This window comes from Aedes albopictus, chromosome 1, assembly GCF_035046485.1.
Source record: "Aedes albopictus strain Foshan chromosome 1, AalbF5, whole genome shotgun sequence".
Lineage (NCBI taxonomy): Eukaryota > Metazoa > Arthropoda > Insecta > Diptera > Culicidae > Aedes > Aedes albopictus.
Window position 1 is genome coordinate 308,688,518 of NC_085136.1, and position 17,815 is coordinate 308,706,332.

The 17,815-nt window shown below is 43.2% G+C and overlaps 2 protein-coding genes across 2 annotated transcripts in view; one reads left to right on the top strand and one right to left on the bottom strand.

Annotated features, from left to right (window-relative positions):
* LOC115257293 (parkin coregulated gene protein) overlaps positions 1-6,476 on the top strand; it is a 62,796-nt gene extending 56,320 nt beyond the window's left edge. The window contains exon 4 of the mRNA XM_029856754.2: positions 5,887-6,476. Within this exon, the coding sequence (XP_029712614.2) occupies positions 5,887-6,122 (236 nt within the window). The 3' untranslated portion in view covers positions 6,123-6,476. The remainder of the gene's footprint in view (positions 1-5,886) is intronic.
* Positions 1-17,815, bottom strand: part of LOC109621728 (uncharacterized) — a 634,920-nt gene that overhangs the window by 138,167 nt on the left and 478,938 nt on the right. The window lies entirely within an intron of this gene.

Below are 17,815 nucleotides of genomic sequence, written 5' to 3' on the forward strand. Positions count from 1 at the left end.
TAAGGGGCGTTTCAGAGGAACTCAGGTGTATTCTAGTTTTTTTTAGGGATACACCAGCTGATCGCAGGATGATTTAGGAAGGTAAAGAGGGTTTCAGATATGTTTAAGCGATTAAAGGGGGTTCAGGTTTTGGAACGCCTTTGAAAGGACTTCAAACCCCATAAAACAAATTTGAAACCCCCTGGAACCCACAAAAAAATTTATCAACCCCTTTTAACCCTACTCTACCTCTTAACCACTACAAAATAACACGCTCGTCGTATACAGGCACGTGTCTTGAAAGGTTAAGTTTCCGTGGAGCCCTTCCAATCTCCTCTTGAACCCCCTGGAACATCCTCCTTCCAGGCTTCCCTGAAATAACAGGAAGCTCCTTCGGCGCTATCTCAAACCTTCAGAATCAAACCCATTTCTCGGGAGTTTAGTGTCATCCTGGAATTTATTGACTTATTTTTTACACAGAGGAGGTTCCACTCAATTTCGTGAAAAACTTGTGGAAAATCCGAACAAGAACTTCCAAAGTATTTCTTTGAGAAATCCCAAAAGGTAAACCAAAAAGAACTTCAGGATAATTTCCCGGATTCTACTCAGAGCACTGGGAGTTATCCTGATAAACCACTGAGGGAAATCTGTGGACGATAACAGCATGAAGTTTTGGAAGCAGCTACGAGGAAACGCTAGTTGAACCACAGATAGAAATCGCGGGAAGAATTCTATGACTGACATTTTCAAATACTCCTGTAGAAATCCCAAAAGGGTGAGAAGTTCTTCGAACTTCTATGAGCAGTTCTTCAAACTTCTGTGAGCAGTTCTTCGAACTTCTGTGAGAAGTTCTTCAAACTTCTGTGAGAAGTTCTTCGAACTTCTGTCAAAAGTTCCTCGAACTTCTGTCAGAAGTTCCTCGAACTTCTGTCAGAAGATTCTCGAACTTCTGTGAGAAGTTCTTGGAACTTCTGTGAGAAGTTCTTGGAAATTAAGTGAGAAGTTCTTCGAACTTCTGTGAGAAGTTTTTCGAACTTCTGTGAGAAGTTCTTCGAACTTCTGTGATAAATTCTTCGAACTTCTGTGAAAATTTCTTCGAACTTCTGTGGAAATTTCTTCGAATTTTTGTTAGAAGTTCTTCGAACTTCTGTGAGAAGTTCTGCGAAAAGTTCTTCGAACTTCTGTGAAAAGTTCTTCGATTTTCTGTGAGAAGTTCTTCGAACTTCTGTGAGAAGTTCTTCGAACTTCTGTAAGTAGTTCTTTGAACTTCTGTGAGAAGTTCTTCGACGTACTGTGAGAAGTTCTTCGAACTTCTGTGAGAAGTTCTTCGAACTTCTGTGAGAAGTTCTTCGAACTTCTTTGAGATTTTCTTCGAACTTCTTAGAGAAGTTCGAAGAACTTCTTTGAGAAGTTCTTTGAACTTCTGTGAGAAGTTCTTCGAAATTCTGTGAGAAGTTCTTCGAATTTCTGTTAGAAGTTCTTCGAACTTCTGTGAGAAGTTCTGCGAAGGTTCTTCGAACTTCTGTGAGAAGTTCTTCGAACTTCTTTGAGAAGTTCTTCGAACTTCTTTGAGAAGTTCTTCGAACTTCTTTGAGAAGTTCTTCGAACTTCTTTGAGAAGTTCTTCGAACTTCTTTGAGAAGTTCTTCGAACTTCTTTGAGAAGTTCTTCGAACTTCTTTGAGAAGTTCTTCGAACTTCTTTGAGAAGTTCTTCGAACTTCTTTGAGAAGTTCTTCGAACTTCTTTGAGAAGTTCTTCGAACTTCTTTGAGAAGTTCTTCGAACTTCTTTGAGAAGTTCTTCGAACTTCTTTGAGAAGTTCTTCGAACTTCTTTGAGAAGTTCTTCGAACTTCTTTGAGAAGTTCTTCGAACTTCTTTGAGAAGTTCTTCGAACTTCTTTGAGAAGTTCTTCGAACTTCTTTGAGAAGTTCTTCGAACTTCTTTGAGAAGTTCTTCGAACTTCTTTGAGAAGTTCTTCGAACTTCTTCGCAGGATGATTTAGGAAGGTAAAGAGGGTTTCAGATATGTTTAAGCGATTAAAGGGGGTTCAGGTTTTGGAACGCCTTTGAAAGGACTTCAAACCCCATAAAACAAATTTGAAACCCCCTGGAACCCACAAAAAAATTTATCAACCCCTTTTAACCCTACTCTACCTCTTAACCACTACAAAAAAACACGCTCGTCGTATACAGGCACGTGTCTTGAAAGGTTAAGTTTCCGTGGAGCCCTTCCAATCTCCTCTTGAACCCCCTGGAACATCCTCCTTCCAGGCTTCCCTGAAATAACAGGAAGCTCCTTCGGCGCTATCTCAAACCTTCAGAATCAAACCCATTTCTCGGGAGTTTAGTGTCATCCTGGAATTTATTGACTTATTTTTTACACAGAGGAGGTTCCACTCAATTTCGTGAAAAACTTGTGGAAAATCCGAACAAGAACTTCCAAAGTATTTCTTTGAGAAATCCCAAAAGGTAAACCAAAAAGAACTTCAGGATAATTTCCCGGATTCTACTCAGAGCACTGGGAGTTGTCCTGATAAACCACTGAGGGAAATCTGTGGACGATAACAGCATGAAGTTTTGGAAGCAGCTACGAGGAAACGCTAGTTGAACCACAGATAGAAATCGCGGGAAGAATTCTATGACTGACATTTTCAAATACTCCTGTAGAAATCCCAAAAGGGTGAGAAGTTCTTCGAACTTCTATGAGCAGTTCTTCAAACTTCTGTGAGCAGTTCTTCGAACTTCTGTGAGAAGTTCTTCAAACTTCTGTGAGAAGTTCTTCGAACTTCTGTCAAAAGTTCCTCGAACTTCTGTCAGAAGTTCCTCGAACTTCTGTCAGAAGATTCTCGAACTTCTGTGAGAAGTTCTTGGAACTTCTGTGAGAAGTTCTTGGAAATTAAGTGAGAAGTTCTTCGAACTTCTGTGAGAAGTTTTTCGAACTTCTGTGAGAAGTTCTTCGAACTTCTGTGATAAATTCTTCGAACTTCTGTGAAAATTTCTTCGAACTTCTGTGGAAATTTCTTCGAATTTTTGTTAGAAGTTCTTCGAACTTCTGTGAGAAGTTCTGCGAAAAGTTCTTCGAACTTCTGTGAAAAGTTCTTCGATTTTCTGTGAGAAGTTCTTCGAACTTCTGTGAGAAGTTCTTCGAACTTCTGTAAGTAGTTCTTTGAACTTCTGTGAGAAGTTCTTCGACGTACTGTGAGAAGTTCTTCGAACTTCTGTGAGAAGTTCTTCGAACTTCTTTGAGATTTTCTTCGAACTTCTTAGAGAAGTTCGAAGAACTTCTTTGAGAAGTTCTTTGAACTTCTGTGAGAAGTTCTTCGAAATTCTGTGAGAAGTTCTTCGAATTTCTGTTAGAAGTTCTTCGAACTTCTGTGAGAAGTTCTGCGAAAAGTTCTTCGAACTTCTGTGAGAAGTTCTTCGAACTTCTTTGAGAAGTTCTTCGAACTTCTTTGAGAAGTTCTTCGAACTTCTTTGAGAAGTTCTTCGAACTTCTTTGAGAAGTTCTTCGAACTTCTTTGAGAAGTTCTTCGAACTTCTTTGAGAAGTTCTTCGAACTTCTTTGAGAAGTTCTTCGAACTTCTTTGAGAAGTTCTTCGAACTTCTTTGAGAAGTTCTTCGAACTTCTTTGAGAAGTTCTTCGAACTTCTTTGAGAAGTTCTTCGAACTTCTTTGAGAAGTTCTTCGAACTTCTTTGAGAAGTTCTTCGAACTTCTTTGAGAAGTTCTTCGAACTTCTTTGAGAAGTTCTTCGAACTTCTTTGAGAAGTTCTTCGAACTTCTTTGAGAAGTTCTTCGAACTTCTTTGAGAAGTTCTTCGAACTTCTTTGAGAAGTTCTTCGAACTTCTTTGAGAAGTTCTTCGAACTTCTTTGAGAAGTTCTTCGAACTTCTTTGAGAAGTTCTTCGAACTTCTTTGAGAAGTTCTTCGAACTTCTTTGAGAAGTTCTTCGAACTTCTTTGAGAAGTTCTTCGAACTTCTTCGAGAAGTTCTTCGAACTTCTTTGAGAAGTTCTTCGAACTTCTTTGAGAAGTTCTTCGAACTTCTTTGAGAAGTTCTTCGAACTTCTTTGAGAAGTTCTTCGAACTTCTGTGAGAAGTTCCTCGAACTTCTGGGAGAAGTTCCTCGAACTTTTGGGAGAAGTTCCTCGAACTTCTGGGAGAAGTTCCTCGAACTTCTGGGAGAAGTTCCTCGAACTTCTGGGAGAAGTTCCTTGAACTTCTGGGAGAAGTTCCTCGAACTTCTGGGAGAAGTTCCTCGAACTTCTGGGAGAAGTTCCTCGAACTTCTGGGAGAAGTTCCTCGAATTTCTGGGAGAAGTTCCTCGAACTTCTGGGAGAAGTTCCTCGAACTTCTGGGAGAAGTTCCTCGAACTTCTGGGAGAAGTTCCTCGAACTCCTGGGAGAAGTTCCTCGAACTTCTGGGAGAAGTTCCTCGAACTTCTGGGAGAAGTTCCTCGAACTTCTGGGAGAAGTTCCTCGAACTTCTGGGAGAAGTTCCTCGAACTTCTGGAAGAAGCTCCTCGAATTTCTGGAAGAAGTTCCTCGAACTTCGAGGGAGAAGTTCCTCGAACTTCTGTGAGAAGTTCCTCGAATTTCTGTGAGAAGTTCCTCGAACTTCTGTGAGAAGTTCCTCGAATTTCTGTGAGAAGTTCCTCGAACTGCTGAGAATAGTTCCTCGATGTTCTGGGAAAAGTTCCTCAAATTTCTGAGAAAAGATCCTCGAACTTCTGGGAGAAGTTCCTCGAACTTCTGGGAGAAGTTCCTCGAGCTTCTTGGAGAAGTTCCTCGAACTTCTGGGAGAAGTTCCTCGAACTTCTGGAAGAAGCTCCTCGAATTTCTGGAAGAAGTTCCTCGAACTTCGAGGGAGAAGTTCCTCGAACTTCTATGAGAAGTTCCTCGAATTTCTGTGAGAAGTTCCTCGAACTGCTGAGAATAGTTCCTCGATGTTCTGGGAAAAGTTCCTCAAATTTCTGAGAAAAGATCCTCGAACTTCTGGGAGAAGTTCCTCGAACTTCTGGGAGAAGTTCCTCGAACTTCTGGGAGAAGTTCCTCGAACTTCTGGGAGAAGTTCCTCGAACTTCTGGGAGAAGTTCCTCGAACTTCTGGGAGAAGTTCCTCGAACTTCTGGAAGAAGCTCCTCGAATTTCTGGAAGAAGTTCCTCGAACTTCGAGGGAGAAGTTCCTCGAACTTCTGTGAGAAGTTCCTCGAATTTCTGTGAGAAGTTCCTCGAACTGCTGAGAATAGTTCCTCGATGTTCTGGGAAAAGTTCCTCAAATTTCTGAGAAGAGATCCTCGAACTTCTGGGAGAAGTTCCTCGAACTTCTGGGAGAAGTTCCTCAAACTTCTGGGAGAAGTTCCTCGAGCTTCTTGGAGAAGTTCCTCGAACTTCTGGGAGAAGTTCCTCGAACTTCTGGAAGAAGCTCCTCGAATTTCTGGAAGAAGTTCCTCGAACTTCGAGGGAGAAGTTCCTCGAACTTCGAGGGAGAAGTTCCTCGAACTTCTATGAGAAGTTCCTCGAATTTCTGTGAGAAGTTCCTCGAACTGCTGAGAATAGTTCCTCGATGTTCTGGGAAAAGTTCCTCAAATTTCTGAGAAAAGATCCTCGAACTTCTGGGAGAAGTTCCTCGAACTTCTGGGAGAAGTTCCTCGAACTTCTGGGAGAAGTTCCTCGAACTTCTGGGAGAAGTTCCTCGAACTTCTCTGAGAAGATTCTGTGAGAAATTCCTCGAACTCTTGTGTAAAGTTCCAGTTCTGTTTCATTTTTCATCCTGTTCTGTTCTTTCCTGTTTAACTTATATTTGGTTTGGTGGATTTTTGTGAGATGTTTTGAGTAAATGCGGTCCGTTAACACAAAATCATTTTCTTCTTATAAATTGTTACTCTGGCTTCCTAATTCTTCTCCTTTAGGACCCTGGATCGGCCCGGCTCTGGTTCCGTACTACCGGCAGCTCCTGCCCATCCCGAATCTGTTCCGCGATTGCAACGTCAACATCGGGGACCAAATCGACTTCCAGGGCGGAAACCGGGTCGGTGACGTCATCGACGTAACACTTCAGATGCTGGAGCGACATGGTGGCCCGGACGCGTACCTGAACATCAAGTACATGGTGCCGACGTACGAGAGCTGTGTGCTGAACAGATAATTCCCGGGTAAGACGTTTTTCTGCCGGTAGATTTCGCAATAAACGTTCCTCAGTCGTCAGTCCGGAATCAAGGAATCGATCACGACCGGGGAGAAATTTAAAAAATATGTCACATCACACCCATCAAAGGCAGAGATTTTCCGAGATTTCGTGACAATTTTGCATTTGCAAAATGCAGTCAAATCTGGGTCGGTCTTGCAGTTGCAATCCCATCCATCATCGTAGTCGTCGTCGGGGTTATGCTGATTCACATAGCACAAACCAAAATTGGAATTGAATGGAAAACGGTAAATCATTCCGCCAGTTACACGAATGGCACACCACCGCACCGGATTGCGGCGGCGGTGGTGCGAATGTCAGAATCAGCCCTAGGGTATCGCGCCACTTGGGCGGTGGCTTCTATATTCGTCTGTTTTCCACTACAACTCAGTCAATGTTGAACCAATTGACTCGAAATGTTGTACACGGGTAGATACTATACCTATCTCACCACATTCCAAAAGTTGTGTCAATTGGTTCAAATTTGACTGAGTTATAGTGGAAAACAGACGAATATAGAAGCCACCGCCCAAGTGGCGCGATTCCCTATATGTACCTACGCCGCGCCACAGAGCAAACTCATGCAGCGGTTTTGAGTTTGAGGCGTCGGGTGCGAGATTTTTGCATATCTTCACTTGCGGAACGACTTGCAATGACAAATATATGTAGGTATGGAATTTCTGCAGTGATTCCCAAACTTTGAAGTTGAAAAGTTCAAAGTACTTTGAGGTTTTGTTCTAAATTTTTCTGTTTAAATCTTTAGTGTTGCCATGTCAAATCAACTTACAAACAGAAATTCATAACAAAGAGTAGTTTTTTTATCTGTATTAACGAGATTTTTAGCTCTACGCTAGTTCATCTCGGGACCCACGCTTTACTTCCCTTCCGAAGGAAGAACTCACATTTTTTGTGAGTTTGTCGGGTGTGGGATTCGATCCCAGGTCCTCGGCGTGATAGTCAAGTGTTCTAACCATCACACCAGATCCGCTCCACAAGAGTAGAAATTTCCAACTTCATCTAATCTGCAATTCAGAACGTTCCACTATTTGGGAATCCTTCCGAGACCCCGAGATATCCTGTTGCTTGTGGTGCATACGAACACACATATGTGCCCTCCTTTTGCACGCAAAGCAGTAGTTACCCGAGCTAAACCAATTCGAAGTACATACCTAGTAGGAAAACCGAGCAGAGCAATAACATTCCTCCAGCCAGCCGGCTGCTGGTGGTGGTGGTGTCTCGGTTTTCTGCTTATCATGGCACACATTATTTTCCCAGATTTCCGCCGTTTTTCTGGGTCCGTGCTCTTTTCCATCTAGTTTCGTCTACCTACTACCGACATACCGACATACATACCTACGTATATCTACGTACCTACCAAAACCAACCTACCTGATTTGAGTTTGAACCAACAACACAGTCAAAGGGGAAGATCGGTGAAGTAGCATAAATTTATGCTTTTTTTTCGCTCTCACTCAGCCTTTCGGAGAATTTATGGGTTACTCCGAATTGGGGCAGAGTGGTTCAGTTTTGTGAAAATATTGTACTGATGTAGCCTCCAGGAATTCCTCCAGGGATTCCTCCAGGAACTCCACCAAGGATTCCTCCAGGAATTCCACCAGGGACTCCTCCAGGAATTCCACCAGGGATTCATCCAGAAATTCCTCCAGGAATTCCTCCAGTGATTCCTCTAGGAATTCCTCCAGGGATTCCTCCAGGAATTCCTCCGGGGATTCCTCCAGGAATTCCTCCAGGGATTCCTCCAGGGATTCCTCCAGGGATTCCTCCAGGAATTTCTCCAGGAATCCCTCCAGGGATTTCTCCAGGAATTCCTCCAGCGATTTCTCCAGGAATTCCTCCAGGGATTTCTCCAGAAATTCCTCCAGGGATTTCTCCAGAAATTCCTCCAGGGATTCCTCCAGGAATTCCTCCAGGGATTCCTCCAGGAATTCCTCCAGGGATTCCTCCAGGTATTCCTCCAGGTATTCCTCCAAGGATTCCTCCAGGATTTCCTCCAGGGATTCCTCCAAGAATTCCTCCAGGGATTCCTCTAAGAATTCCTCCAGGAATTCCTCTAGAGATTCCTTTAGGTATTCCTCCAGGGATTCCTCCAGGGATTCCTCCAGGAATTCCTCCAAGGATTCCTCCAGGAATTCCTCCAAGGATTCCTCCAGAAATTCCTCCAGGAATTTCTCCAGGAATTCCTCCCGGGATTCCTCCAAGAACTCCTCCAGGAATTCCTCCAGAGATTCCTTCAGGGATTCCTCCAGGAATTTCTTCAAGGATTCCTCAAGGAATTTCTCCAAGGATTCCTCCAGGAATTCCTCCAGGCAATCCTCTAGAAATTCCTCCAAGGATTCCTCCAGAGATTCCTCCAGGGATTCCTCCAGAATTCCTCCAAGGATTCCTCCAGAAATTCTTCCAGGAATTCCAACAGGGATTCCTTCAGGAATTTCACCGGGGATTTCTCCAGGATTTCCTTTAAGGATTTCTAGAGGAATTCCTTTAGGGATTTCTCCAGGAATCCCTTCAAGTATTCCTCCTGGAATTCCTCCCTCCAGGGCTTCCTCCAGGGCTTCCTCCAGGGATTCCTCCAGGAATTCCTCCAACGATTTCTCCAAAAATTCCTCCAGGGATTCCTCCAGGTATTCCTCCAAGGATTCCTCCCGGACTTCCTCCAGGGATTCCTCCAAGAATTCCTTCATGAATTCCTCTAGAGATTCTTCCCGGGAATCCTCCAGGAATTTCTCTAGGGAATCCTCCATGAATTCCTCCAATAATTCCTCCAGGAATTCCCCCAGAGATTCCTGCCGGGATTCCTCCAGGGATTCTTCCAAGAATTCCTCCAGGAATTCCTCTAGAGATTCCTCCCGGGAATCCTCTAGGAATTCCTCCAAGGATTCCTCCAAGAATTCCTCCAGAAATTCCTCCAGGAATTTCTCCAGGAATTCCTCTCGGGATTCCTCCAAGAATTCCTCCAGGAATTCCTCCAGAGGTTCCTCCAGGAATTTCTTCAAGGATTCCTCCAGGAATTTCTTCAAGGATTCCTCCAGGAATTTCTCCATGGATTCCTCCAGGAATTCCTCCAGGGAATCCTCTAGAAATTCCTCCAAGGATTCCTCCAGGAATTCCTCCAAGGATTCCTCCAGGGATTTCTCTAGGAATTCCTCCAAGAATTCCTCCAGGAATTCCTCCAGGAATTCCAACAAGGATTCCTCCAGGAATTTCACCAGGGATTTCTCCAGGAATTCCTTCAGGGATTTCTCAAGGAATTCCTTAAGAGATTTCTCCAGGAATCCCTTCAAGCATTCCTCCTGAAATTCCTCCCCCCAGGGCTTCCTCCAGAAATTCCTCCAGGGATTCCTCCAGGAATTCCTCCAGCGATTTCTCCAGGAGTTCCTCCAGGGATTCCTCCAGGTATTCCTCCAGGTATTCCTCCAGGGATTCCTCCAAGTATTCCTCCAAGGATTCCTCCAGGAATTCCTTCAGGGATTCCTCCAAGAGTTCCTTCAGGAATTACTCTAGAGATTCCTCCCGGGAATCCTCCAGGAATTCCTCCAGGGAATCCTCCAAGAATTTCTCCAAGAATTTCTCCAAGAATTCCTCCAGGAATTCCTCCAGAGATTCCAGCCGGGATTCCTCCAGGAATTCCTCCAAAAAATCCTCTAGGAATTCCTCCAGGAATTCCTCCTGGGAATCCTCTAGGAATTCCTCCAAGGAATTTCTCCAAGAATTCCTCCAGGAATTCCTCTAGGGATTTCTCCAGGAATTCCTCCAGAGATTCCTCCAAGAATTCCTCCAGGAATTCTTCCAGAGATTCCTTCAGGGATTTCTCCAGGAATTTCTTCAAGGATTCCTCCAGGAATTTCTTCAAGGATTTCTCCAAGAATTCCTCCAGGAATTCCTCCAGAGATTCCTGCCGGGATTCCTCCAGGAATTCCTCCAGAAAATCCTCTAGGAATTCCTCCAGGAATTCCTCCTGGGAATCCTCTAGGAATTCCTCCAAGGATTCCTCCAAGAATTCCTCCAGGAATTCCTCTAGGGATTTCTCCAGGTATTCCTCCAGGGATTCCTCCAAGAATTCCTCCAAGGATTCCTCCAGAGATTCCTCCAGGGATTCCTCCAGGGATTCCTCCAGGAATTCCTCCAAGGATTCCTCCAGGAATTCCTCCAGGAAATCCAACAGGGATTCCTCCAGGAATTTCACCAGGGTTTTCTCCAGGAATTCCTTTAGGGATTTCTCCAGTAATTCCTTTAGGGATTTCTCCAGGAATCCCTTCAAGCATTCCTCCTGGAATTCCTCCCCCAGGGCTTCCTCCAGAAATTCGTCCAGGGATTTCTCCAGGAAATCCACTAGAAAGATGAGGAATTCCTTAGGATACTGTTAATCCTGAGGTTTCTAATAGCAATGGTTGTTGAACCAAGATTTCTTCCCATTTTTGATGACCGTTAGGACGTCACCAGTGCCGTAATTTACTTTTTAAATGTTGAACACTCGAATAGTGCACACTGAGAATGGTTAGCCAATCCCAAGCACTATTCGTTGGTTCTCTGTGTAATTTCGATTGTTCTGGACAATCACGGAATAGCAACTACGATGCTTTGCTTTCCTCTCAGGCATTTGTTTAGCAATCCTTAAAGAAAACTTTGAATAGATTCTTCCAGAAGTCGATCAAGAGTTCCTCCAGGTATACCTCCAGCTAGAAATGCTTAGAATATTTTCAGACCTTCAAGGTGATTTTTTCGATAATATTTCAAGTATTTCTCCAATTTTTGCAGAAATAAGAATGCATTCTTTGGCATTCTTCTATCACTATTTTCAGAGGGTTCTCCAGCTCGTTTTGGTATGCTTTCGAAGATTCCTTCAACAGTTCGTTTTTTTTTCAAAAATTAAGTCAGTGGTACTCTGAAGAATTTTTAAAGGATTTCTTCTCAGTTTCAGCTCCCTACAGATTTTTTTCCGGGTAGTACTTTAAAGATTTTTGTATAAATCCCTTCAGAAATTGTATTAGATATTCTTACAAAAATCCTCTTGGTATATCTTCACGAGATCAAAAAATCCATTGGCAGCACCCTTATCCGCAATTTCTGTAGGCATTTTTGAAATGACATCTACAGAAATTCATCGATGGATATCTTCACCCAAGTGATAATTTGATGACCAATTAGTCTTGTACATATTTTGAGAATCGTAATATAACCTAACAGCTTTAATTTTGGTTTAATGATGCTTCTCAAAACCTCTTCTTGTCTATAAGACTTAAAAATGTTACTTGGGCAGGAATCCAAAAATACTCTCTTCAGAAATTTCTCAAACATTTTTCTTCGGAATTAAGAATCTTAATAAAGAATCTTCCTGGGGGAATACCTGTACATTTGCAGGAATCCCAGATGATGTTTCTAAAGGAACAGCGGGAGTAATTTCTATAAAAATCCCTTTGAACTCTTGGAAGAATTTGCGAAGGAACCTTTGCAACTTTTTATTTCTAGTTAAAAGATATTTCTGAAAAAATAATCCAATTTTTGAAAAAAAAGTCCTAAAATTTTGAAAAATTCTCTGGAAGATGATTGAGCGAGCTCGAGCAGGGATTTTTGAACAAAATCTCAGAAAAATTTTCTGAAGAAATTTCCAGTAGAACACTCGTAGATTTCACAGAAAGTACTGCTGAATAAAATCTTTCTAGAAATAACTAAAGAAATCCCAGGGAAACCCTTGAAGGAATTCCATGAGGAATTTCTGCGGAAGTTCATGGTGAAACTTCACGAGAAACCGTTGGTAGAACTGCTAGAAAAGTTTATTGGTTTTTAAAGGAAAATTCCTGGAGAAATATTTTGATAAAATTTAAGGAGGATTCCCTGATAGTATGTGTATGTATTTCTAAACGAGTTCATGCAGAAATTCTGTAAAGATTCTTCAAAAATATTCTAGAGATGTTCCCCAAAGAATTCTTGACGAAATTCAAAGAAATATTTCTAAATAATTTCCGTCCAGAATTGTGGAGGAATTCATTAAGTTATCCTTAGTAGAAGTGCCGGAGAAATTTTTGGGAAAACACATGGAGGAATATATGGAAGATTTTTTTTATGGAATTCCTGCTTAAATCACTGAAAGTAATAATTCACGAATCCTTGGAAAGAAATACATGCACGAATTTCTGAAGAAGTCTCTGAAAGATTTTCGCTAAAAGAGTTAATGAAGGAATTCTTGAAAAATTTTCGAAGATTTATTTTAAAACGAATCCAAAGAAGAATTTAACTAGTAATCCCTGTTGGAGTTTTGGATGGAACTCATGCAAATCTTCCCAAAAGAGTTCTTAAAGGAAATTTTATGGAAATTGGTTTAGAAGGAATTGAAAAAAAAATGCACTGGAGAAGTTTCTTTTAAAATCCCTGGAAGTATTTCTGAAGAAGCCGCAGAAGGAGTTTCTGAAAGAAATCTTGGCGGATTTTAAGACCGAATTCCCGGAGTAATTACTGAATACATGGAGCAATTTCAAGAGGAATCCAAGGAAGACTTCATAAAGGAGTACTTAAATTAATTTTAGGAATAATCACTAGAATTTTTTTGAGAAAACTTCAAAGGAAACTATGAATTCACTGAACGAAACCCTGGAAGAGTTCCTGAAGGAATTGTTCCTGACCTCTCCGAAGGCATTCCTGGCAAAATTCACCAAAAATACCCAAGCACATTTTTATAGGAATCGCCGAAAAAGTTTCTTATTAAATTCCTGGAATTTTTTTACTGGAATCCTTGGAGGAATTTATGAAGATATCTATTGATGGTTTTCTGAATAAATTTTTCGACAAATTTCTGGAGGAATTTCTCAAAGAATGTCTGAAGGGATCAGAAAAGCATTCAGAAGACATTTTTGCAGGAGTTTCTGAACCAATCCATGTTAAATTTTTCAAAATATTCTTTAAAAAAAATAGAGAGAAATAACTAGTGAAATGTTTAAATTAATTTCCGAAACTAAAAAAAATCCCGGGAGAAAATTTCCTAGTATATCAAAGATTATATATTTTTGCAAGCCCGTTATGAAATTCAGGGGAAATTTGTAGGTAATACTCGAATAAATTTCTGATAATGTTTTTGAAGAATTATTTGAACGGATGGATTTCTGAAGAAATCCTTGGAAGAAGTCCCAATATCACAGAGTTTTTATTATAAGTAAGAGCACAAAAAAAATGCAAAACTCATACAGGAAACTTTTTCACACAAATGAAGGTGCAATAAATAAATGAAAGCGGTTTTCTCATGTTAACAATGAGAATTTTCCAATACATATGGAAGCACTAAACATTTAACACTCACATGAATTATTATTCTACGTTTGTGAGAGCGCAGATGTACAAGGGTTTCAAGGCATTGCAAGGAATTTCAGAGAGTTTCAGGAGGTTTCAGGAACGTTTCAAGCGCGTTCCGGGAGGTTTAGGAGCGTTCGATAGCATTTCAGGGGCGTTTCAATTGGAATACTACGGAGGTTTCAGGGGTGTTGCAAGATATCTCAGGTCAGGGCCGTATCAGGGAGTTTCAAGAACACCCTTAAATATAAGAAGTGTCAGGGTAATTTCAAATAGATTACGGAAATTTCAAGGGCATTTCAATGATACTAAGCTGGTTTCAGGGGCGTTTCAATACGTGTGGGCTTGAAGAGGTTTCAAGGGTTTTTGTGAAGTCTTCTGAAACTTTCCGATATACCGCCGAGATGCCTTAAACCTCCTAGGACCCCGTGTAACGCACCTGAGACCCTCAGAAACTCCAAAAAAGCTTCTGAAACCATCCAAAAATCCTTTGAAGCTTTCTGAAATGTCTTCGGAATCCACCTAAAACCACCCCAGACTCCACGTAACGCATCTGAGACCCTCAGAATTCTAATGGTCCCATGAAACGGACCGTAGACCCTACAAAACCACCGAAAACGCACCAGTAACGCATCTACAGCTCTCCAAAAATTCTCTGGAGCTTCCTGTAATGCCTCCGGAATCCCCATTAATCCCCCTTGGACCCCATGTAACGCACCTCAGACCCTAAGAAATCTTCGAACACCCCTCTGAAACTATCCAAAAATCCTCTGAAACTTCCTGAAATGTCTTCGGCATCCACATATAATCACCCTCGGACCCCATGTAACTCACCTGAGACCCTCCGAAACCCCTTAAAACCTCCATGGACCCCATTTAACGCAAGTTCCAACGAAACCACCTAAAACGCACCAGTAACGCATCTACAACCCTCCAAAAATCCTCTGAAGCTTCCTGAAATGCCTCCGGAATCCCCCTTAAACCCGAACGGACCCCATGTAACGCACCTGAGACATTAAGAAATCCTCGAAAACCTCTCTGAAGCCCTCATAAAATCCTCTGAAACTGCCTGAACTGCCGTCGAAATTCCGCTAAAATTCCCTCGGACACTATGTAACGCACCAAATAAGTTGCAACATCCTCTTCTCCAGAAGTGTAATTCTGAGATGCATGTTTTTGCCAAAACTTCCCCGCAATTCGAACCACTCTGCATCGCGAAGCGACTCAAACGACGACGACGACGACCGCCTGAGCGATGGAGGAAAAAGTTTATATTCGTTTTATTTCGTATTGAGCTTGAGCTTGAGCTTGAGCTTGATTGACCGCCCGTGGATGCTACTCCAGTATCGCCAGACCACCTACACTCACACAAGGACCAATGAGATAACTGCCGGGGACTAGCAGGCATCTTCAGTGTGTGAGCATTGGTGATCTTCTATTTTTAGGCGACAATGGCGCCTGCCACGTCAGGTTGCAGGTCAATGTGGGGAAGGGGTAAGGAAGTGATGATTGCAATCGTTTGTATCCACATCTGGCCGAATATACCTCTGCGCCAGCACAAATTCATGCGGATGTTGGAGTGTTGGTGGGAATTGGTTGGCAGAAGGTTCACACATTGGTTTGTGGATACCAGGGGAAGGTGATAGAATTGTGTGTTTTTATTATTTTGAAGATGTGCGGCACAGTTCGCATGATTGCATAACTTGTAGGCGTTTTCTATCTAATAGGATTGTGACACTGTGCTGTGAAAGTTTGGAAGGAAGGGAAACGGCTTTTTCAACCCGTTTCTGTTCTAGCGACGGCTATGAACATGTTTATATACATGAGTTGTATATGTAGAGAGCAGAGAGAAAGTATATAGAAAGATACAAAGTAGGAGGAAAGGGACGGGCCAGGGATTGAACCCAGGACCTTCTGCATATAAATCAGAAGCGGTAGCCACTAGACCACCAAGCCCGTGCCGTTTATATCGTTTTATTTCGTATTTGCATTATTTGGTTGGTTTCCGGTCGACGGTTTCCCGCGCGGTCTGTTCGATGGGTGGCAGAGTGGGTGGTAGTTGAGATTGGCTTCCTGCCTGCCTGCTGATGGTTGAGCCCCCACCACCACCACCAGCCACCAGGATAGTTGTGTGTGGTGTTAGTGTGTGACTGTTATTGTTACGCCACCGTTGATGCCGCCACCGCCGCGGCGCGCCAAGGGAGGAAGACCCAATCAAACTGTTGTGTCGGCGGCGGCGATGGGGGTGATTCCGTCCGGAAGAGGGACTTCACTTGTGGAGCAATTTATTTGCGTTTTCGGCGAAGGGTGACTGCAAATATTTTTTCCAACGGTCAACTTTGTAGGTTGTAGGGTCTGGGTCTGCTGCGGAATGTGGCATTCAAGGAATTTGTATATATATTTTTTTTTGTTCGGGATAACGGGTGAATTGCGATTCCAGGAATATCGTGGCAATAGCAAGCGTTCTGGGCCAATAAAATATGCATTGACAGTCATCGTCGATTTTTATGGGAGTCTTTGATCGGGCTCAATTTGGATTGGGAGGGCTTCCCTTCCTTGGTTAAGCGAGACGATGATCTTCCCCAATTGGGAATAAATTTTGTTTGTGAATCGAAATTTGGATGGAGAGAGCAGTTAGCAGACAAGTTAACCTTTCATTCTGAACCGAAATCGTTTAAAAAAATTGGTCATTTTAACGATGTGGACAATCCTCCGAGAATTCTGTGGAGAAACCTCCAAGGATTCTTGTGGAAAATTATCCGAGAAATCTGTGGAGAATCTTCCGAGGAATCTGTGAAGAATCCTCCGAGGATTCTGTGGAGAATGATTCTGTGGAGAATCCTCCGAGGATTCTGTGGAGAATCCTCCGAGGATTCTGTGGAGAATGATTCTGTGGAGAATCCTCCGAGGATTCTGTGGAGAATCCTTCGAGGATTCTGTGGAGAATCCTCCGAGGATTCTGTGGAAAACCTCCGAGGATTCAGTGGAGAATCCTCCGAGGATTCTGTGGAGAATCCTTCGAGGATTCTGTGGAGAGTCCTCCGAGGATTCTGTGGAGAGTCCTCCGAGGATTCTGTGGAGAGTCCTCCGAGGATTCTGTGGAGAATCCTCCGAGGATTCTGTGGAGAATCCTCCGAGGATTCTGTGGAGAATCCTCCGAGGATTCTGTGGAGAATCCTCCGAGGATTCTGTGGAGAATCCTCCGAGGATTCTGTGGAGAATCCTCCGAGGATTCTGTGGAGAATCCTCCGAGGATTCTGTGGAGAATCCTCCGAGGATTCTGTGGAGAATCCTCCGAGGATTCTGTGGAGAATCCTCCGAGGATTCTGTGGAGAATCCTCCGAGGATTCTGTGGAGAATCCTCCGAGGATTCTGTGGAGAATCCTCCGAGGATTCTGTGGAGAATCCTCCGAGGATTCTGTGGAGAATCCTCCGAGGATTCTGTGGAGAATCCTCCGAGGATTCTGTGGAGAATCCTCCGAGGATTCTGTGGAGAATCCTCCGAGGATTCTGTGGAGAATCCTCCGAGGATTCTGTGGAGAATCCTCCGAGGATTCTGTGGAGAATCCTCCGAGGATTCTGTGGAGAATCCTCCGAGGATTCTGTGAAGAATTCTCCGAGGATTCTGTGGAGAATCCTCCGAGGATTCTGTGGAGAATCCTCCGAGGATTCTGTGGAGAATCCTCCGAGGATTCTGTGGAGAATCCTCCGAGGATTCTGTGGAGAATCCTCCGAGGATTCTGTGGAGAATCCTCCGAGGATTCTGTGGAGAATCCTCCGAGGATTCTGTGGAGAATCCTCCGAGGATTCTGTGGAGAATCCTCCGAGGATTCTGTGGAGAATCCTCCGAGGATTCTGTGGAGAATCCTCCGAGGATTCTGTGGAGAATCCTCCGAGGATTCTGTGGAGAATCCTCCGAGGATTCTGTGGAGAATCCTCCGAGGATTCTGTGGAGAATCCTTCGAGGATTCTGTGGAGAATCCTTCGAGGATTCTGTGGAGAATCCTTCGAGGATTCTGTGGAGAATCCTCCGAGGATTGTGTGGAGAATCCTCCGAGGATTGTGTGGAGAATCCTCCGAGGATTCTGAGGAGAATCCTCCGAGGATTCTGTGGAGAATCATCCGAGGATTCTGTGGAGAATCCTCCGAGGATTCTGTGGAGAATCCTCCGAGGATTCTGTGGAGAATCCTCCGAGGATTCTGTGGAGAATCCTCCGAGGATTCTGTGGAGAATCCTCCGAGGATTCTGTGGAGAATCCTCCGAGGATTCTGTGGAGAATCCTCCGAGGATTCTGTGGAGAATCCTCCGAGGATTCTGTGGAGAATCCTCCGAGGATTCTGTGGAGAATCCTCCG